Source organism: Cnephaeus nilssonii (genome assembly GCF_951640355.1).
Source record: "Cnephaeus nilssonii genome assembly, chromosome: 1".
Classification (NCBI taxonomy): domain Eukaryota; kingdom Metazoa; phylum Chordata; class Mammalia; order Chiroptera; family Vespertilionidae; genus Cnephaeus; species Cnephaeus nilssonii.
The window spans coordinates 51625361-51648894 of NC_137072.1; the positions used below are offsets into that span (position 1 = coordinate 51625361).

Genomic DNA, 23534 nt, shown 5'->3' on the forward strand with positions numbered 1-23534 from the left:
ATAGGTACTGAAATCTCCTTAATTCTTTGCTCTGTTACCTAGCAGCATGGTGAAGATGGTACATCTATGGTATCTCCTCCAAGAAGATAACCAGATACTACTTTTAACTAACAGAAAATACCACTGAGATCAATTATAATTACTTTGGATAGTTTAAGTAACTATAATAGTGAGAAGTTATTAGTTACAGATAGTCTCGGTAAGTTGAAGTCCATTTATTGGTTAATTTTTTAGAATTCCATCTACTTCACACCTACTAGAGCTAAGCAGACTAGGTAAAAGCTTTCAGCAATCACATCTGACAATCCAGGTAAATCAAAACATGAACAGGCAATGGTTTTGAGTTCTTATACAGCCTCAATTATGAGTTAGTCAACTCAAGCAACCATTATGTACTCAATAATAGGTATGACACAGCTCTGGACATCAGTAACACTACAGCCAGGCAGGCACAGGCAGCCTGCTTATACTGAGTTTTGGTGTTAACTTTCCTAAGAAGCATGGAGAATATTAATAATATGTCTTTCTCATTAGAACATTATAGTGGTGCGCTACGAGATTTCCCTTTTTCAGACTGTGCAGAAGAACACTGTCTTGAAGGAAATATAGGATGCCAGCTTGGGGATAAATTCCTAATTGCCAGTGATTGTTGTGAATATAACCATATTTTCCTGGAGATTAAAGCTTCTACTGAGGGTAGCTACAGTTATAAAGAAAAAAAAATTGTCTTTTAAAATTTATTTTATTTTTTTCTGTCACCATTTATCCACCCTATACCCTCTTCCACTTCCACCCCTCCCCTTGCCCAAGAAAAAAAATGGCCTTGAAACATGAAAATTGCACTGGCTTAAATGATCAGGAAACAAAGTAAACAAAAGAAAACTTTAAAGCATTGTTTAAAAAAAACACAGCAGGAAGTAGCTGATCCTTAGGAAGGCACGAGGTTGCTAATTATGAAGCATTTACAGAGTCTGATGCATGTTCAAAGCCGGTTTACAGTCATTACCACCGCACACCCTTGTGAGGTAAGTGCATTATCAGCTGTGGTTCATAAATGAAAAAGCCGCGGCACTGCATGACTAAGTCACTCGCCGGAGGAGAATGAGTCAACGCGCAGTCACAGTTGACCCGGCCTAGCGACTCCCCGCGACCAGTCCAGGGCTGAGTCAGCGGGGCCCGGCGTGGCTTCCCGGGCTGGCACCTGGACTTAGGCTATTTCCGTTCACATTGTAAACCAGAATAGTGGAACCGAGCGGGCAGGACCTGCAAATTATTTTTACTTCCGCGCCAAGACTTAGCCCTGAGGTCTTAGTCTCAGGATCTGGGACAGGAAAAGCTGTCGGGTGCACTCCCCCGCCCCCAACCTGTGGCAAGTGGGTCCTGTGGGCGGTTCCGCCAGCCCCTCTCGCAGTGATGGCGAGTGACCACCCGCGTTAGCGGAGCCCGGGGACCTGGGAGGGTCGATTGCCGAAACAACGACGACGCCCGATCGCCGCCGCCCGATCGCCGCCGCCTCTTTCTGAAACTAAGAGAAAATGGTGGGAAGTCAAAAGAAAATTAAATAAGCACACAGGCAACTTGTACTAGGACCTCAGCTAAACAAATGAAGCTTCCTGGTGCGTGCTGAGCCTGCAGTTCCCAGCCTTCCGGGGAAGATGGGCGGACAGGGCAACAAAGGGCTCAGCAGGCATGCCTGGCAGTGAGTGCGACGGCAGCGACCCGGGCGCCAGGCCAGAGGACTGAAACCACCCACCGGCACGCGGCTGCGCGCCGCGCGGAGAACCGCGCACCTTACCCATCGGCCACGTGACCAGCCCTTTTTGTTAAAAAAAAAAAAAAAATCTCTTTGCCCTTAAAAAAAGAGACAGCGCGAAAGAGAGCGAGAGACTACACTTCCCAGAAGCCTCTCGTTCCCCACGCTGCCGCAGTCTTGCGCAGGCGCCGCCAACGCCAAACGGACACGTCCGTCACGTGGATATTAATCAGCCAACCCGGTTTGAATCTCATTTTTTTCCTCTCGCCCCCCCCTTCAGGAGCGGTTGTGCGATCAGATCGATCTAAGATGGCGACTGTGGAACCGGTGAGTGTTGCCTTTGGCCCCCACCCCCACCGGGCCCCGCGCTCCGTCTCCCTTCCGACTGCGGGACTCCGCGGGACGGCGTTCCCGGCGCGCACACCGTCCCTTGCCGCCCCCTCCCCCTCTTCGTGGGCCCGACCTCCCCTCGGGCAACTGGGGGCGCCCCGGAGGCTGGCCGCGGCGGCGTGGAGCGCACACGTTCTGGCGGGGGCCGAGGGCTGGGGGGCAGGGTGGGGGAGGGGCGGCGTGGCGCCTCCTGCGGAGCCTCGAGGTGGCCCCCCACGGATGGAGGTGGTCCGGACCCTGCGATAAGTGTGTGGGGATCGTCTTCGGGACAGAAGGGCGCGGGGCTGGCTCCGAGCGGCCGCCGGGAGCCGCGGAGAGGGTGGGCGGCGTGCCGGCCTGGAATGAGATGGAGGAGGGAGCCCGGGCTGCTTTTCCCTCCCTCCCTCCCGCTCAGGGCGCGGGCGCGGGGCGCGCGCGGGTGGTCGCTAGACCGGTGGGCCGAGAGCCGGTGGGCGCGCGTTGCGGGAGGGCGGCTTGGGCGGGAGGGGAGCCGCGGCACGCGCGGGCAAGCTCCGACCTCGCCGAAGGGGAGTCGAGCGAGGCGAGCGCATGTTCCTCCAGCGCGCCCGAGAGTTGGCGGGTTTGGCGGCAGGGGAGGCGAGAAAGGTTTGGGGTGGGGAGGAGAACCCCGTGTCTCGCGGGAAAAGCTCTCCGAGTGGGGTGAAGGGTGGTGGTGGGGAGGAGGGGGATCACTTTGTTCTCGCCCCTTCCCGCTGGAGCCTGGGCTGTCATGGAGGAGGGAAGGGGGAGGAGCGAGGCCCGCCGCTCGCCGCCGCGGGTCTGGTTGCCGGCCGGACCTCCCGCCTATCACACACGCCCGTCTCCCATTCATTCATCCTCTCCGCGCAGGGCGCACGCCGCGGAGAATGCCAATGAGTCTGGATCCCGTTCTTAAGAGTGTTGACGGCCCAAAACATTTTTTTTTAACACTTTACTGGAAATAGGAACTTAACTTTGAAAATTAATTTTCCATTTGTTTTTTTCTTTATCCGTTTTCCTCTCCAGTTAGGCACCATTTTAAACTTAGTTGAAGCAAGCAGATCCCAGAACAGAAAGTTGGGTGTTACCCCCCCAAAGGAGCGGGTATCTTGGTCATAGTTTGGGTTTGTCAGCACTGGCTCCCTGAAACTTCTAGGCCTGCCTGTGTGGCTGTTTTAGGAATGTCACGTCTAAGTGACATTGTGTTAGAGGTATAATGGAGTTTATTAGCAACCAGAAATCCTTTGACACTCTGGAACCAGTTCTAGACCAGGGGGTTGCCAGCTATTTTTCTATATCTAATGCTAGTTTGTGATTTTGGTAATGGTCTACCAATTTGTGAGGCTTCCCCCCCCCCCCCCCATTACATTGATGTAAAGTATTCTTACCTTGTTGCCAGAATTTAAGGGAGTTTGTCTGCTTGATTACTTGTTCTTTTATTGGTATCAGTTTTCATTTATGTTCCTAGAAATTAGATTGACTGCAAAACTGTCTCTTAGGTTTCTGATACAATTAGCTGACTATGGGATATTAATGTTACATAGGTAAAGACAGGAGAAATCTGTAAAATTTTAGCTTAAATTCCTTTTAATGGGTTCTGATAGTCCCTTTTGACCATATCTGCTTGTCCTACACACTTTACCAGTGTCATTAAAAAACAATTACAGCTGGTAATGGTGGCAAGGCTAAAACTTCTAAACAGTAACGTATTCTGTGAAATTCCAGTAACATTTAGGTCCTTTAGAGTTTGCAAAATGATGCAGTTTTGTTTCAACAGCACAGAACTACAGTGTTGAAGGACTATTTTGAGTCAGTAAATATTTTAGACCCTGATTTTAGAACATTGTACCAACGAAGTTATACAAGATGTGAATCTATACCTTGTTTAATGTAAATGCTTAGTGAGCTTAATTCTCAATCAGTGATACAGTATAGTGACTGTTGTAGTGCTGTCCCAGGATGATTTGGATTCTACATTTAAATTTGGGGAGCAGTGAACCTAAAAACCTAAAGTGTAGGAAAGTGGAAAGCCAGATTGAAACTATAGTAGTACTGAAAATCTGCATTTTCACCAAAAATGAACATTTCTGCACTAGTGTACTTTTAACGCATCCTTGTCCATAAATTATAATTTTTTGGACAACTTTAAATAGTGGTTTTTATTTTTTTTTTTAAGCAGCTGATTAGTATTGGTTGCAATTGAGGTATCCCTGCTGAAGCCTACAAAATGTGTTTGTTCATTGCTATTTCAGCTAGCTTCTAACTTTTCTTACTGCTTTTTTGCTGGGCACTTAAAGAACCTCCCCCCCGCCCCCCCCCCCCCCCCCCCCCCCGCTGCTTGTCCCACCTTTCATAGGGGACTTTTTATCTATTGTACATGAAATATCACCCATTTCTATTTGATATTGTGTGGTTTTTCTTGTGTGTGTGTATAAGTTCAGTTATAAATTTGTTGAGAAACTTGGTAGGGTAAATTAAAGGAAGCATTTTCCTCTTTACAGCGAATATGGCAATATTTTGAACATTGGGGTAAACAATACTCTTCTGTTGTTCTTTTGGCATTTGAAATGTGGCTGGATCAAATTAGACTTACTATTAATTGGTTAATTGGTGAGGATGGCAAGGCCGTTTCCCCAGGCCATCTTGTCTCCAGCAGGACATGTTTCTTTAGCTTTATCTTCATTCTGTATTCTTTATTATTGAGCTTTTTTTTTTTAAACTTGTTCTTTTTTTTTCTTTTAAATTTATCTTTATTGTTGAAAATATTATAGATGCCCCCTTTGTTGTTTTTTCTTTTTCCCATTGACCCCCTCCACCCCGTACTTGTAGTTCTTTTTAAGGTAAGAGAATAAATTTTATTTTTTAGTTAAACTGAGGTATATAATTTTACTTGTTTTTACACTGTGTCTTTTCAGTATGTAAAGTTGTATATTAATTTAAAAAGTGGAATCAACTTGGATGGTCAGCTGATCTGTTTCTTTTTTTATCCTTTAGAAACATGCTTTGTATTGCAGAGTTTATTTATTAAAAGTAAATAAGGTTTAAGTACATATTGACAAATATGTCATATAATTCAGTGCTTTTTTATTAACCAAAGACTGATTGACAAGCAGATCTTGCAAATTAATATGCATGTTCTTGCTTTAATGAAAGAACTCAGTATATAAAAATTCATTCATAAAGCAACTAAATGAATCTAGTATTTATATTCCAAATTTCACTTCATTTTATACTTTGAATTACTAGTATGTATAATTGTTTGACATGGAGAAATTCAATTTAGAGATACATAGTTCACACACTAAAGATGTAAAATCAATTATGTAAACTTACCCAATTTGGACAGAAAATTTTAAGCAAAACATTTAAATAAAATATTCTGTTTAATTTATATATGGTTAAGAATATAGAAATGCCAACAGTCTTGGATATAACAAGGAACCTGTGAAATAGTTCTAGCAATGGTAATTTCTACTTTTCCTTCCTTGCTACTACTGGAAATTTTCTGGTTCTTCTGGTACCTGTGACTTGTTCTTTGTCATAGAGACTCTTTTGAGGAGTGGAAATAAATATGGGTTATAGTCTAATTTAAATATCTGTATGACCTTGAAGACTGAACATTCTAAATCTAGCTAAAAAATGTAAATAAGATACAGTGATTTTGTTATTTTTTTTTATTTTATTGTTTAAAGTATTACATATAGTAGTACATATATCCCCTTTTACTTATAGTGATTTTATGTTTTAATGCAGTGTTCTGAGATGGCAGTTTGTCATTTATGAAGAACTAAATGACGTTTATAGTACTCCATGAATACATTGCATGCCGGTGTATCCATGTATACATAGTGTATGCACCTTTTCTTCTCTCTGCTAGGAAATTCACATAGCTGCCTTTTGATTTTCAGTCCTTGGCCATTAGCAAGAAATGCAAAGCTTACTTATGATCCACAGTCCTCAGATACTTTTCCCACTCCTATCTCTGCCATAAAAATCACTAGTGTCTTCAAAAGTTCCTAATTGTGTCAGAAAAAAAGAATCACATTTGTCTCTTACGTGCTGAATAGGTCACTTCCAGGACCCGAGAATGTAATCAGAAAAGTAAGATTTTTTTTGCCCAGTTGAAACTTAAAAAAAAAAATTTTTTTTATTGATTTCAGAGAGGAAGGGAAGAGGGAGAGAGAGAAACATTAATGATGAGAGAGAATCATTGATCTGCTGCCTTCTGCACGCCACCCACTGGGGATCGAGCCCACAACCCGCCAGTTGGAACTTTTGATATATTATTCCACAGAAATAGTGGGAAGCTTTACTTTAGTCACACTTCGTTCAGTAAGTTTCTGTGGAATTATGACAAATCAAACCAGCATTGGATTTCCAGCAAATGACTTAATAAAAATGGCCTTTTACTAAACACAGTCTGTTACATCTATTTTTAATATAGGCAGATCTTTATTTCTTAGTAATAGCTAAAATAAAGCACTTGCAGTATATACTGTCAGGCACCACGCTAAATGCTTTATATATATTAATCCTTACAAGCAGCCCTGTGAGGTAGGTAATATTCTTATTTCACAGATGAGGAAATCAAGGCACAAAGAGATTAAGTAACTTTGTGTGACTAACTTGTCCAAGATCACACAGCTAGTAAGTAAGTGGTGGGGTGGAGTTCAAACTAAAGCAGCCAAGTTCCAGATATGTGTTCTTAAGTATGACACTCTTTCCAATAGGCATGCAATGTGCTTTCCTTATGCAGCTTGGGAAGATTAATTTGATAAACACTTCACTAGATATTTTGCTACAGCTATAAGAGAAAATGTGTGGATATTTGTTTTTAGGCTACCACAATGTTTGGTAACTGAAATACAGAATCATGTGAAAATAAATAGCAACTTGGTATCTGCATCTGAGGACTAAACGAGTAGATACTGGTCATATTTTAGTAATTGGTCTAGAACTTTATGAGTAGATTTCTCAAAGTAATTGTCAGTTCCTGTCTCCATTTTCTCATTTAATTTCTGACCTTGTCAATTAAAATGATTTGCCAGTTAAAATATTTTGCTAGTGAAAACAGTAGTACATTTAAAAAATTTTGAGATTATGAAATTTATTCTCCACTACCTTTGTTATTTTAGTAATTTTGGTGAGAGATTTGGCAAAGAGTTAAATAGTTGTTTTGAAAAAGTTTTCAGCTATAATATGTTTCTAGTCTTAAAAGCAAAATTGTTTGGGGAAGGTAGTAATGAGACCAAAAGATTTATCTAAAACTAATGGCTTTACAGTAATTTTAAAGCTAAAATATACTATAAGCATGTTTTTTGTTGTATATTTTAAACTTGTTACTCTAAAATGCTATACAGAAATTAGTTATAATCTTTAAGTATTAACTAAGGCAAGAGAATTTGAATTTTAATTGGAAACTTAACACATAGTTTTTTCCTAATACTCTTAACATCTTAGGATAAATACTTTTTATAGGGTTCTGGCCTCAAGCTTTATTACTATTCTTTTCAAAAAAGAAACAAATTCAACCCAAACTAAAAAGTGCAATTCTTTATCTTCAGTAAAACTCCTCCTACCTTAAGAATAAAGTCAGTGTGTAGGTCATCATCATACACAAATAAATATAAAATCAAAACTAAAAGGATGTACCAGATGATTTATGGGTAGTGTGGTATAGTGAGGTGAGAAGTGATATATATATATCACACACACACACACACACACATATATAAATAATTTATATATAGTCTCTAATAAAATGGTAATATGCAAATTAACCATCACTCCGCTACATAAGCTACGCCCACCAGCCACGCCACGCCCACCAGCCAATCAGGGCGAGTATGCAAATTAACCCAAACCAAGATGGCTACAGCCACAGAGAGCAAGGTTTCCCAGGTAACAGAGCAAGCCAAGCTTTCCATAGCTGTTGCAGGCCTAAGCCTCCACTCAAGCTACAAAGTTTCAATTATAGAAGGTAAACAAATTCAAACAAATGGCGGCAGAATGGAGCTTGAGAGAGCAGGCCAGGATTGCCGGCGGCAACAGGGGAAGCAAAGCTTTCCGCACACCCTGGCCGGGCTCACCCCCTTAAGGCTACAAGGTTTCAATTGTAGAAGGTGAATTAACTGCCACAGAAATGGCTGCCGCCCCGGAGGGAGCAGCAGGCTTCGCTCCGCTCCAGGCTACAAAGTTTCAATTGTAGAAGGAAAGTAAATCCCAGATACCAGGGCCTCTGCTTGGGTTGCCAGGGGGCGTGGCCGGCCTGCAAACCACCACAGGCCCCTCGCTCAGGCCGCCCCATGCCCCAAGGGAACCCCACCATGATCTGGGACACTCTTCAGGGCAAACCAGCTAGCCCCCACCCGTGCACCAGGCCTCTATCTTATCTAATAAGAGTAATATACAGATTGATCATCACTGCAACACACAATATAGCTGCCCCCATGTGGTCAAAGATCCTGCCCCCATGTGGACACAAGATGGCCACCACAAGATGGCCAGCAGGGGAGGGCAGTTGGGAGGCACCCGGCCTGCAAGGGAGGGCAGTTGAGAGGGACCAGGCTTGCAAGGGAGGGCAGTTGGAGGTGATCAACCCTGCAGGAGAGGGCAGTTAGGGGTGACCAGGCTGGCAGAGGAGGGAAGTTGGGGGCAAACAGGCTGGCAGGGGAGCAGTTAAGCATCAACCAGGCTGGCAGCGGAGTGGTTAGGGGGTGATCAGGCTGGCAGGCAGAAGCGGTTAGGGGCAATCAGGAAGGCAGGCAGGCAAGCAGTTGGGAGCCAGCAGTCCTGGATTGTGAGAGGGATGTCCAACTGCCCGTTTAGGCCCGATCCCACCAGGATCGGGCCTAAACGGGCAGTCGGACAGCCCTTGAGGGGTCCCATATTGGAGAGGGTACAGGCTGGGCTGAGGGACAACCCCCCGTCGTGCACGAATTTCGTGCACCGGGCTTCTAGTGTATATATATATATAATTTTTTTTCAATTGAACTTATAAACTTAATTTTTAAAAAATAATGCTTAGGATTGTGAAATATCTTGGATTTTGGTTTATAGTATGTAAGTTTTAATTATTTATTTTTAAATCACTAATATGTGCGCATGGCCTAAAATTTAAATAGAACCTTTTTAGCAATTGGTGACACCTATGGTCCTGTTTTCAGAATAATGTTTTTAAATATTTCAAATAAAATAGTTAGAATTATAAAAGAATTCAATTATATTTATGTGTGCAGTGAGAATTGAGTTAACATGAAACATTAAGGATGCTACATGGCACAGGCTAGCCACATATGGCTATTGAGTACTTGAAATGTGACTAGTCCAACTCAGGAAATTAGTCGTAAACTCTAATTTAAATATAATTTTAAGTACTTGAAATTTAATTTCATATGTAGCTAGTGGCTACCAAATTGGATAACATAACTCTAGAATCTACACATATTCTGGTGTATATAAACATGCATCCGTAGTGTATTTGCCTTAATTTTGTACAACGAATGTGACCAATTTGGTTGGGTAAGTTATTGTTTAATTCTATCCTAGGAAAACTTCTATTTCTATTTTAAAGTTTCAAAGATAATTGTTTGGTCTTGTATGGAATTAAAATTGTCCTATGGCTTTTTTTTGTTGTTTTTGTTGCTATTTATAAACTGTGAATAGGCAGTACTTTACATTGTTCAAAACTCAAATTTTGTGCAAAAGAGTATATTGCAAAGTCTCCTTAACTGATCCCATCCAGGTGAATTACCGAGTCTAGAGGTAACTAACATTGTCATTTTTTATCTTTCCGTAGAGGTTTGTATATATACAAGCAAATATGTATATTCATTTTTTAAAATCCTAACCCAAGGATATATTTATTGATTTTAGAGAGAGGGAGGGAGGGAGGAAGAAAAAGCAAGAGAGAGACATCAGTGTGAAAGAGAAACATCAATTGGTTGCCTCCCTTACTAGTATATGTCCGACCAGGGATTGAACCCGCAACCTAGGTATGTACCCTGACTGGGAATTGAACCCGCAGTCTTTTGCTGTATGGGATGACGTTCCAACCAATTGAACCACCCGGCCAGGGCTGCATATTCTTGAAAGAAAAAATGGTAGCCAACTGTTATGTACACTGTTCTGGCATATTATGATTTTCACCTAATATGTCTTTTAGAGCATTGCATATCAACACATAAAGCTTTCTTTTCTGATGATATGTATTACATGGTTTTGTCTTTTTTTTTTTCCATTTCAGCATCTTGCGATTATTATTTAAATGTTGTTCCCAGACACATATGTGGCGTAGCATATGTCCTCATTATTACATAGTACCACATACTTGATGCCCAGCGAGAATCTTCACGTGTACATGATTTGGTCTTGATCATAGTTATTTCTTCTAGTATATTGGTCAGTGTTTAGATTATTTCTAATCATTTTCATTTCAGTGCTCTGATCAATAACCTTTTTCTCTATATATCTTTCCATACTTGAGGTAGTATATCTGTAAGGTAAATGTTTTTGCAACAATGTTAAAAATCTAAAAACTCAAATGGTAAAAACACTTCTTGTCTTAGCCAATTTGGCTCAGTGGAAAGAGCGTCAGCCTGCGGACTGAAGGGTCCTGGGTTCAATTGCGGTCAAGCCTTGATCCCTGGCCCTGATCAGGACATGTGTGAAGGCAACCAGTCGATGTGTCTCTCTCACATCAATGTTTCTCTCTCTGTCTCTCTTCCATTTTCTCTACAAATCAATGGAAAAATATCCTCAGGTGAGGATTAACAAAACACAACAAAAAAACAAACTCCCTTCTATGACTATAGTTGGCTACCAGACTACTTTTTTTTTAAAGCTCCTCCCCTTTCAAATTGTGAAATGTTTATATGTAGAAAGAATATAAAATACATCTGCATAAGTGTTAGAGTAGTATATTGAACCATGATCACATTCATATTTCCCCCCATCATGACTTATGTTAATCCTTCCCTTGAATTTTTAAATGGTATAATTACAGTTTAATACAGTGTTATATGTTCCTTTTAGCAATGTGTTTTAGTTTGATAAAACCTTAGGTATGTAAGAAAAGGTTAATACTGCTATTGTTAGATGAAGTTCCCAAGAGAAGATAAGCTGAACACCTTTTCTGGGTTATTGTTTGGCTTTCACTTCCTGGAATTTCTACTAGAACCCCTCTTGGGGAAACCAGTGGGTAAGATCATGAACGTGTTCTGAGAAACATAAGACTCTACAGTTATCTGATGGGGCTGTGGTGTGGGCCAGCTAAGTAAACTTCATTTAGGAGAGTTGTCTGTGGGAGTGAGCTGCTCTATATATTTTAAGAGTTAGGTTAAAGCTGAACTCTTCAGATGTGAAATTCTTAGCTGTTCCAGGGAGCAGGGCATGTAGGAAAGAAAGCTTCATGAACACTGGTTAAGTATAGATAAAAGTTCTGGCCAGGAAATAGGTGTGTTTTTTTTTAAGGGTAGAATAATAGGCATCTTTGTAGAATAATAGGCATCTTTGTCATAGCAGCCTTATCAAATGAAGGTAGCTTGAATCACATTGCTCTAATCTGTACCACTGTTCTCTATATCTGGTGCATGCCTGTCTGTCTTGAATCTCCTTTTATTTTTTTCCTGATTCTCTCATCTGACTTCTTTGTTGCATCTCTTCATTTTCTGTGTTCCTTTTCTTCCTTTTATTTGGTTTCTTGTTCAGTTGGGTGGATCACATCTCCAGTAGTTTTTGAAAATAGTTACCAATGAGAGTTAAAGATTTTTGAGACCTTACATGTTAATGCTATCTGTCTATATATATCTGTAGTTTGGTTGGGTGTAGCATTCTTTTTATTTTTATTTATTTATTTAATTTTTAATATATTTTATTGATTTTTTACAGAGAGGAAAGGGAGAGGGATAGAGAGTTAGAAACATCGATGAGAGAGAAACATCCATCAGCTGTCTCCTGCACACCTCCTACTGGAGATGTGCCCGCAACCAAGGTACATGCCCTTGACCAGAATCGAACCTGGGACTTTGCAGTCCGCAGGCCGACGCTCTATTCACTGAGCCAAACCGGTTAGGGTTGTAGCATTCTTTTTAGAAAATATATATTTTTATTGACTTAAGAGAGGAAGGGAGGAGAGAGAGATAGAAACATCTGTGATGAGAAAGAGACATCGATTGGCTGCCTCCTGCATGTCCCCCACTGGGGATTGATACGGCAACCCGTGAACCTTCAGTCCGTAGGCCGATGCTCTACCCACTGAACCAAACCAGCTAGGGCTGGGTGTAGAATTCTTTTCTTCAGAATTTGAAGTCATTGCTTCATGGCCAATTTCTGTTGTGGCTGTTGATTTCTGATGGCTGTTTTTGTTTTTAAATGCAACCAGTTCTCTTCCTCCCCAGAAATTTGTAGGCTTTTTCCTTGTTCCTATTTCACAGTGACATGTTTTAGTATCAGTATTTTAAATGTTTTTACTGATTTTAGAGAGAGAGGAAGGAAGAGGGAGAGAAACATTAATCGGCTGCCTCCTATATCTGGGACCAGAACCAACCCACAACCTGGGCATGGGACCTGACTGGGAATCTTAACTGGCCACCTTTCAGTGCATGGGATGACGCCCAACCGAGTCACACTCACCAGGGCTAGTATGAATATTTTTATTGGTTGTGCTGAGTACTTAGACTTTTTCAATATGACATATTTGCAACTCATATTCATCACTCCTGACATTTATTATCACTTTTGACATTATTATTTCCCTCTCTTTTTTTTCTCTTGGAAACAGTTATTCATATAGTATATCTACTGGATTGGTTCCCTGACTATTATTTATTTATTTATTTTTATTGATTAAGGTATTACAAATGTGTGGTTATCCCCCCATTGGCACCCTCCCTCCCCCACCCCCAGTTACCTGACTTAAAAAAAAATTAAATCTTGCTCTCAAATTCCTTCTCTTTTTGCTTTATTTTTTGGGAAATTTCATTTATTTTTCCAACCTTTTCTGCCTGATACTTTAAATTTTCAGATGTGTTCTCTCTCTCTCTCTCTCTCTCTCTCTCTCTCTCTCTCTCTCTCGCTGGTCTTCTGAATTTTCACTTGTATGGTTTCTTAGAATTGTTATGGTTTCTTATTTTTGTATGCATACAAAATCTTAACTTATTCCTTTGAAGGATACAGGTACATACTTTATTTTTTAGATTTTTTTAAGATACATACTTTAAAAGGCATTTTCTTTTTTTTGCTGTTTCCTCCAAGTTGCTTATTTTCTTTTTATTTTTGAACCCTTTTGGCAACAATCCTAGTGATTTGGAGTATAGGGGGAGGGGAATTCAGGAATCTAGTTATTTCGCAAAAAACTCCAATAGAATTCTCTTTAATTATGCCCTTCACTACCCCTTTCTAAAGGTGCTGTCAGCTGCTCGACTTGAAGGATCTAACTGCGCACATTGATCAGTTACCACTTACCCTCCATCTACATTCTAGCTCTTTCTTTTACCCTGCTCTCCCCACAGTTGTGGTCTTAAATATATCTTTACTATAGTTTCAGTGGAATTTTGAGAGGGAACAAAGTTAGAGTCACTCATTTATTCAAACATTTTGAGTGCCTGTCATATGCCAGGCACTCTTAAGTGCTTAACCCAGCTCTCTGTGGACCTTACAGTTACTGCATTACTGAATAGAAAAGAAATAAAAAACAGTTACCATGACATTTTAGAAGTAATTTCTTGTTGTATTCTGATTATAGAATACAGTGTTATACTTTTTCTATAACTAGGCAAAAAGTACCAGGAATAGTAAATCTAGCAAGCAATTTGCCTCATTCATGTAGCCAACTGCCAGTGCCTTCAAGTGGACAGGAATTAAATATCTAACAATTTGCAGTATCCTATTCCTGTATAATAAAAGGGTAATATACAAATTGACCCTAATGGTGGAATGACCGGTTGCTATGACACCACTGACTACCGGGGGCAGGCGCTCAATGCAGGAGCTGCCCCTGGTGGTCAGTGTGCTTCCACAGGGGGAGCACGGTTCAGCCAGAAGCTGGTTCATGGCTGGCCAGCCCAGCCGTGGTGGTGGGAGCTTCTCCTGCCTCCACAGCAGCGCTAAGGATGTTCGACTAACAGCTGGAAGGTGGACATCCCCCAAGGGGTCCTGGACTGCGAGAGGGCACAGGCTGCACTGAGAGACCACCCCCCCCCCCCCAGTGCACAAATTTTCATGCACCAGGCCTCTAGTTCATAAATAAAAGCTATACAACTCTACTGAGGAATACAATGGAGAACTTCAATAAATGAAGAATCACAATTTACTTTTGAAAAAGATTTATTATTGGGAAGATGTTAATTTTTCTTGAATACCTAAATTCAGTAAAACTGAATCAAGAAGCCAAAATCTTTGCAGGTAGGTAGGGAACTACACTTGATGCTGGATTCCACAAACTGACCTTTGGGCTATTTTTGTGTAGCCTGCTAGCTAAGAATAAATGATAGATCACCAGCCTAAAATATTTACTCTCTGGCCCTTTATAGAAAAGTTTGCAAGCCTTTGCTTTATAAAATGATTCTGAAGTTTATTTGAAAGAATAAATAAATGAGAATTGGTGGAAAATTTCTGAAAAGGAAAAGGGGCAGTGGGGAACTTGCTGTACAACAAAAAAAAGCATTACTGGACAAAGGTAACTTTTAAACATGTTATATTGATGCATGTGGGAACTGACAGATCACTGGAACAGTGAGCAGTCCAGAAGTATACTCGGGTATATATTTGGGATTCAGTATAATTTTGTTATACCAAATTTGAAACATTTAGATAGACATGAGGAAAATAAATAACAGTAATTTCAATAATGAGGTGTCCTATGGTAATACTTTGGTGTACCTGTTTGTAGATTATTTTTTTCTTACTGTGTCCTTCCTGCCTTTTTCTTTCCCTTTTAAACAGACTTTATTTTTTTAGAGCAGGTTTAGGTTCACTACAAAATTGAGAGGAAAGTGCATAGGGTGTTTTACGGTATACTTCCTGACCCCCCCGCCCCCTATGCACAGTCTCTCCATTATAAATATCCCACACTGGTAACTCTATTCTTCATTTTTTGAGGAGCTTCCATACTATTTTCCATAGTGACTCTACCAGTTTACGTTTCCACCAGCAGTGAATGTAGGTCCTCTTCTTTCACGTCAGTCTGTTTGGCTTTTGAGTTCTTTCCAGTTGAACTTTTCTCGTTTGTACTTGTGTCCATCCTTCTTCGAACACTGATGAAATCTTTCTTGAAAACAGTTGATAGCAACTTAGCATGCTTTCTAATGGAGCTGCCAGTTTCTTTAACCTCATCAATGTTCTTTTGATGCTTATGAATAGTTAAAGAATTGTACAACACTATCCCTTGTTGCAATCCTTTGAAGATGCCACTGTTTTTTTGTTTTTGATGTCTGCCTTGACAATGCACATCATTTCCCATTCCTGCTTCTTATTAAGCTGTTTTCTTTTTTCTAGTCTCTTCTGCTTTAACTTTTCTTTTTCCTTTTCTAGCTCTTTGTTTTTGACCCAGAGAAGTGGGTTTACTTTTAGGAGTTTTTGTTGTTGTTTGTTTTTTGTTAATCCTCACCCCAGGATATTTTTTTCTATTGATTTTTTAGGGAGAATGGGAGGGAGAGAGAGGAGGGGAGGAAGAGACAGAGAGAGACACATCATTTGGTTTCCTCCTGCATGTACCCCAACCAGGGCCAGGGATTGAACCTGCAGCCTAGGTACATGCCCTTGGCCAGGAATTGAACGCACAACCCTTTGGTGCATGGACTGATGCTCCAACCACTGAGCAACACTGGCTAGGGCAGGAGTTTTGGTTAATGATTTTATTTTTTCTTTTAAAAATATATATTTCATTGATTTTTTTTACAGAGAGGAAGGGAGAGGGATAGAGAGTTAGAAACATCAGTAAGAGAGAAACATTGATCAGCCACCTCCTGCACACCCCCTACTGGGGATGTGCCCACAACCAAGGTACATGCCCTTGACTGGAATCGAACCTGGGACCCTTCAGTCTGCAGGCCGATGCTCTATCCACTGAGCCAAACTGGTCAGGGCTGATTTTAGCTTTGCTATCTGCCCAGTCCACATTAGTTTCAACACTAGCTTCTACAGTATTTTCATTGTCGTAGTGTTCAACTTACCTTCATTGTCAGCTTCTTTTTCTTAATTTTCAGAAGAAAAGTGGCTCTTTTCCAATCCACACCTTTGTATAGAATCTCCAATGTCAGTAGCATCTCTGTCCTCATCTTCCAGCTCCAATGCTACAGCTCTGGCTACCATTTTATCTTATTTTTTTAGTGACTTTTTCAGCCCCCACTCACCCCACTCACGTGAGCTCTCAATGGCCAGGGTCATATTTCCACACCGAAAGCATTCCTTCCATGGTTACTTTTACAGATGAGTCTTCCGGTAGCCTTTGGTTTAGCAGATTGACATTTTGTTGTTAGACATGTTATTGTTCTAGAGCATCACATATTTATTTCTTAGATCTCTATTATCACACACACTCTGAATTTGTAATTTTGTCCTAAGCTATATAGCTGTGCAGAGTAACTTGGTTTTGAGATATTAGTGCTACCTTGACAATTAGTTTATTTTAAATATAATAAGATGCTTACAAGTTTTTATAGTAGTTAAAAGTTAAGGATATGTGCATTCAAGTTTGATTTGTTTTGTTAATCCTCGCCCAAGGATATTTTTCCATTGATTTTTCTTTTTTCTTTTTAGAGAGTGGAAGGGAAGGGAGAGATGGAGAGAGAGAGACATAGATGTGAGAGAGACACATTGATTGGTTGCCTTCCAAATGCACCCCGATCTGCACCGGGGATTGAGCCTGCAACTGAGGTATGTGCCCTTGACCAGAATCGAACCCTTGATCCTTCAGTCCGATGGCCACTGCTCTAATTAACCACTGAGCCAGACTGGCCAGGGCTCAAGTTTAAAATTGGTGTTTTTTTCAAATCAGAAACTCAAGTGTGGATTGTAGGGATTTTTTTATATGCTAGTAAAATGTGGTTAAGTATAGCTTGCTGTCTATCTAGAAATGTCAATTTTTAGCTATAGTGCAACAAATTTAAGCAACTATGTTCACACAAGTCTAGTGTTAGTCATTACTACTTAGTTGGTTAGTGTTACCTAGTAGATTAAACATCTACATATTAGATTTTTATTTTTAATTATATATTTTAAAAAATATTGTTAAAAGTGTTACATATGTCCCTCCTTTTTGCCCATTGACCCCCCTCTCCAACCCCCCTCCAGCCTGCCTTGGCCTCTCCTCCCCCCAGGCCTTTACCACCCTATTGTCTGTGTCCATGGGTTATGCATAGTATATGCATACATGGTCTTTGGTTGATTACCTCCCACCCACCCTCCCCTGCCTCTCCCCTGAGATTCCACACTGTGTTCCATGTTTCCATGTCTCTGGATCCACTCCATTAATCAGTTTATTTTGTTAACTTAGATTTCACATATGAGTGACATCATGTGATACTTGTCTTTTTCTGACTGACTTACTTCACTTATTAGCATGATACTCTCCAGGTCCCTGCATGCTGTCTCAAAGAGTAAGAGATTCTTCTTTTTTTACTACTACAGTTTTTTGTTTTTTTTTTAAACCAAGGCAAGCCTGCGAGCTTATTTTCTAAGAAATGCACTTCTTTCTCTTGGAAGAACAATTCTTGAAACTAGGAGACAATCCACAAAGGAGTTTGGTGAATGCTCATAATGCCACCAAGGCCATTGAGTCATCTGCCTCTCCTCTTCTATTAAAGCTGTAGACATAGTCCTTGTTAGTGCCTTTTTGTTTTATGAACCTGTCCCATTGTGGTTCAGACCAGCAATGCAAAAGGGTGAAAGCAATTTATTGAACTAGATGAGCAAGTGATTCCTCAGGGATTGACCCCTGATCTTTTCAAGGACAACATTTCCATAACTAAATTGGGACTTTGTGGGTTCCCCACCACCACCAAGAAAAAGGATCTTAAATATAATAATGTTATATGCAATAAGCACCAATTATTCAAGAAAACATGATCTTACATATAGTAATATTACATGCAGTAAACATTTATTTTAAGAATAAAAGGATTTTAAGTATAATAATATTACCAAAACTGTACTAACATAGTATGATATCACAAAAGTTGTAGGAAATATTAAAAATCTGCAAATAACAAATTACTTCTATTATATTCTAGTATATTTTTTCCCCTCTGGCTCTATTTTTGTTCAGTTAATGTTGTTCGTTATATTCCATAAATGAGTGAGACCATATGATGTTTATCTTTCTCTGACTGGGTTATTTCGCTTAGCATGATGCTTTTAAAGTCTATTTTGTCAGATATGAGTATTGCTACTCCAGCTTTTTTTTTTCCATTTGCATGGAAAATTTTTTCCATCCCTTCACTTTCATCCTGTGTGTGTCTTTTGTTTTGAGGTGGGTTTCTTGTAGACAGTATATAATTGGGTTGTGTTTTTGTATCCGTTCAGCTACCCTACACCTTTGATTGGAGCATTTAATCCATTTACATTTAGGGTTATTATTGAGAGGTACTTATAGCCATTTTAATTCTGTATGGCTAAGTTTCTCTCTCTGTTTCTTCTTCTCAGCATCTCCATTAGCATTTCTTGTAATGCTGGCTTGGGGGTGATGAACTCCTTTAGCCTTTTTTTGTCTGGGAAGCTCTTTATTTGACTGTCTATTTTGAATGATAGCCTTGCTGATATAGTAATCAAGGTCTCAGATCCTTGCTTTCCATTACCTTGAGTACTTCATGCCATTCCCTTTTGGCCTGTAGAGTTTCTGATGAGAAATCAGGTGTCAGCCTTATGGGAACTCCTTTGTAGGTAACAGTTTTCTCTTGCTGCCTTTAAGATTCTTTCTTTGTCTTTAATTTTTGGCATTTTAATTATGATAAGTCTGGACATGGTTCTGTTTGGGATTTTCTTGTTTGGAGTTCTCTGTGCCTCCTGATCTTGTGTGACTTTCCTTTACCAGGTTAGGGAAGTTTTCTACCATTATTTCTTCAAACACCTTCTCTATTCCTTTCTCCCTTTCTGCCTCTTCTGGCACACCTGCTATTGTAATATTGTTATGTGTCACATAGTCCCACAGCACCATTTTTAGCTGTCCTGTTTTTTAATTGTTTTTCTTTTGGTTCTCTAATTGAGTGATAATTTCAACTCTGTCTTCTAATTCACTGATTCAGTCTTCAGCTTTTCCTAATCTGCTGTGTATTCCTTCCAATGTGTTCTTTATATGTGCTATGTCATTCTTTATCTCAGACTCTTCTTTTTTTATGGTCACTATAACTTTTTTCATACTGTTGAGCATTTTTACCATCATTACTCTGAACTCTGTATCAGATAAATTTCTTATCTCTGCTTCATTTATCTCTTCTTCTGGAGAATTCTCTAGTTCTTTCATTTGAGGGTTGTTTCTTTGTCTTCTCATTTTGGCCGCCTGTTTGGGTTTGTGACTGTGTATTAGGTAGATCCCCTATACCTCTCAATCTCTATGAAGGACAGTGTCAAATGCTGTTTCTGACTAATTAGATGAAGCAAAGACTTTAAGCCTTCAGAGACTGCCTCTAATCAGATTCCAACTTGAATTGCCCCCAGGCAATCGTCCTTAGGTGTGGTGAGAGGTTTTCCAACAGGATGGGGCCATTGCTTCTGCCTGGAGGCTAATCGTTATTCTCATTCTCCTAATGGTCCTCAGAAACTCGACACTGGGGCAAAGTGTTTTCCAATACGGAGGTCAACTGTCTTCTCTCGAGGCAAAACTGCCTGGATAGCAAGTGTTAGTCTCTATGCAGTCTCCACTTTCTGTCCTTGGTTATCAGGGTTCTCCTCAGCTAGTCTTCAGTTGATTATTCAGGATGTTGTTCTGTATTTTAATTGTAATTCCAGTTTGGTCATGGGAGTGTGTCTGTGTAGCATCCACATACTCTACCACCAATTTTCCAATAATTTTAGACACAACCCAATTTGTAAAAATCGTCAAATCTCCTCCCCTCGATACCTCAGCTGTTAGCATTTTTTGTTCAGATGATATTTTACATTAGTTGGAAAGAATATTAAAGAGTACTGTCTTTAGAATAAAAATTGATACATAGGGTCTCACAATCCTATGCAAGTAAAAAATTTCCTCATATGAGCAGCAATTTAAATTTAAAAGGCTTGGCCCTGGCCAGTGTGGCTCAGCTTATTGAGCCTTGTCCCGTGCACCAAAGAGTCTCTAGTTCATTTCCTGGTCAGGGCACATACCTAGGTTGCAGGTTCCATCTCCTGTTGAGTCATGTGCTGGAGGCAACTGAGCGATCTTTCTCTCACATTGATGTTTCTCTCTCCCTCTACCTCTCCCTTCCTCTCTAAAATCAAATTTTTAAAAAAACAAAAGGTTTGTATTTAGCTAAATCTCCATGTGCTGTTTTTCTTCAACTTTTTAATTTATGGCACAAAGGTTACCATTTTAATCCTTTGTTATAGACTAGGAAGAAGACCTGCAAAGTCCACAGGCACACGTTCCTGATGAGTGATGTTAGATTAGCTGGTATTTCTTTACTATAGACATATTTGAAAATTAAGAACCAAAACAATTGATGAATTGGGGTAATATTCAGTGTTTACAGCAATTTTTCATTCCTTAGAAGGCAGGTGGTGAGACTGTCTACTTGTTCTTGTTTAGTATTTAATTATACTAATTTAATATTGGAGGTGCTGGTTGTGGGGAGAAATCCGTCCTTTGGTAAAAAAAAAAAAAAGAGACCTGGAGACTGAATGCTTGGAAATTGGAAGAGTAAATTATTATGAAGTTTGTTTACATATCTTGTATTAAATAATTTTTTTCTCTGTCTATAACAGAGGCTTTTATTTTATGCTTACATGTATTTCACAGACATTTAGTATGCTGTCTTGCATAATAATATAAATTCACTGTAATTAATGTTTGGCACTTACTTTTTTTCTACCAGTGGAATTTGTGCATGTGTTTGGGCGGGAGGTTGAGGTATATCATTTGTGCTTTTTTAGATTATTGGCAGTGACATGTACTTGCACAATAGTGAAGGTGTTGAGCTTCAGGTTGTGGTGCAAAGCATAGTATGTGCTGTATATTGGTAACTGTATAATTTGCTATGCATCTCGGTACTTTTGCGCGTGAAGGAGGGTTCTAGTAGTAGTAGTAGTAGTAGTAGTAGTAATAATAATGATAATGCTGAAGCAACAAACAGGTAAACAGGGGAGCATATGGTGATTCTTGCCTTGAACACTGACAGTCCTGGATTGAAATGTAGCTCACAGCTAGGACATGTTAACTTCCTAGGGCTTAGATTTAAAGAGGGGAGAGAATAGAATTGTGAAGACTGAATATCCTATATAATAAAAGCCTAATATGCTAAGTGTCCGGTTGTCCGTTCAACCAATCAAAGCATAATAATGCTAATAATATACTAAGGCCGTTCAACTGCTCACTATGATGTGCACTGACTACCAGGGGGCAGACAGTTGACCGGTTGACCAGTCGCTATGACGTGCACTGACCACCAGGGGGCACACACTCTGATCGTTAGGTTAGCTTGCTGCTGGTGTCTGGCCTGTTGGGACTGAGCAAGATGGGCTAGACATGCCCTGGAGCCCTCACATGTTCCCTCCCTGGATGGCCAACCTCCCAGGCCCCTCCCCAGCCCCATTGTGCACTGGTGGGGTCCATTGGCCTGGCCTGCACCCTCTCGCAATCCAGGACGCCCTCGGGGGAGGTCAGAGAGGCAGTTTCGGCCCAATCCCGCAGGCCAGGTCGAGGGATCCCATTGGTACACAAATTCGTGCACTGGGCCTCTAGTGTTAAGATAATATATAATACTAGAGGCCCGGTGCACGAAATTCGTGCACGGAGCGGGTATCCCCTCAACCCAGCCTGCACTCTCTCACAATCCTGGCTCCTAATCGCTCACCTGCCTGCCTGCCTGCCCGCCTGGTCACCCCACGCAGCCTGCTGTTCAGTCATTTGGTCATCCTTCACTAACCCCCCTGCCGGCCTGATTGTAGGCAGCCATCTTCTGAGGGCGTGAGGGTCAATTTGCATATTACCTCTTTATTATATAGGATGTTAAAATGTATATACTAGTAAAAATATGTAGCACCTTCTTTGATAGTTTGCTGCTTAGTAAATGTTGCCTATCACGTATAAACCTCATAGTATGGTTGATGTGTGAGAATTGGTGTTACCACTTTAAAAATCATAAAGGCATCATCTTTTTCGATTCTTACTTTTGCTTACCCTTCTGCTCCTTATTTTATATCTTTAATGTATAGTGCCTTCAGTTTACTGAAATGTTGGGTTTGTAACTGCAGCTGTCATTTTGCAACATGGACATTTCTTTTAATACCCCAGTGGTCTTTCCAACCAACCAAAAGAATAGTGATGCAAGGAAGGGGGAATATAAGAAAGTGCTGCTGGAAATGGGTACCATTAGTATTGTTATACATTATTTGGTGCTGTGATGTGAGCTTGCTCAAAATTATACAACTGTGAATGACAGAGCTGGGATTGCAACTTGGGTACTAAAGAGTATGTGATCTAATCCAGTGCTTCTTACAGTCTGAGTATGTTATCTAAACCAGTGTTTCTTATACTCTGGTAGTAAACTAGTTTATTTTTAAACTATTTCCAATCTAATGTTTCTGTAAAATAGGATAGAGATGAAAAGATGCATGTATAGTATAAAGCTGAATTTGGTATTATTGGTTTCTACAGACATAAAGGTACTGTCAAATGACTAGAAAACTTTCTTTCTTTTTTTTTTTTTTTTACTTTTATAGTTCAGTGACAGTGAGTTGGCGTTTTTGATTTTTTTAATTTTAATTTATTTATTTATTTTTATTGAGGTATTATATGTGTACATATCTTACCATTACCCCCCCCCCCATAGAAAACTTTCTTGATGTTTACTTCCTACTTCTATACTTAACTTGGCTATCCTATGTAATAATAGACAAATATGCAAATTGACCATACCTCTGACACACCCACCAGCCACGCCCACAAGCCATGCCCACCATCCAATCAGCGTGTATGCAAATTAACCCAAACCAAGATGGCTACAGCCACAGAGAGCAAGGTTTCCTAGGTAACAGAGGAAGCCAAGCTTTCCACCTGCCCTTGCCAGGCCTAAGCCTCCACTCAAGCTACAAAGTTTCAATTATAGAAGGTAAACAAATTCAAACAAATGGCGGCAGAATGGAGCTTGAGAGAGCAGGCCAGGGTTGCCGCCGGCAACAGGGGAAGCAAAGCTTTCTGCACACCCTGGCCGGGCCCACCCGCTTAAGGCAACAAAGTTTCAATTATAACTCTAACACAAATGGCTACCGGCCTCGGAGG

General features: G+C 40.5%; 1 protein-coding gene across 1 annotated transcript in view; it reads left to right on the forward strand.

Moving 5' to 3' along the window:
• The first annotated feature begins 2030 nt into the window (after positions 1–2030).
• The window catches only part of EIF4E (eukaryotic translation initiation factor 4E), a 50218-nt gene continuing 28714 nt past the window's right edge, over positions 2031–23534 (forward strand). The window contains exon 1 of the mRNA XM_079778576.1: positions 2031–2080. Coding sequence (XP_079634702.1) covers positions 2063–2080 — 18 coding nt within the window. The 5' untranslated portion in view covers positions 2031–2062. The remainder of the gene's footprint in view (positions 2081–23534) is intronic.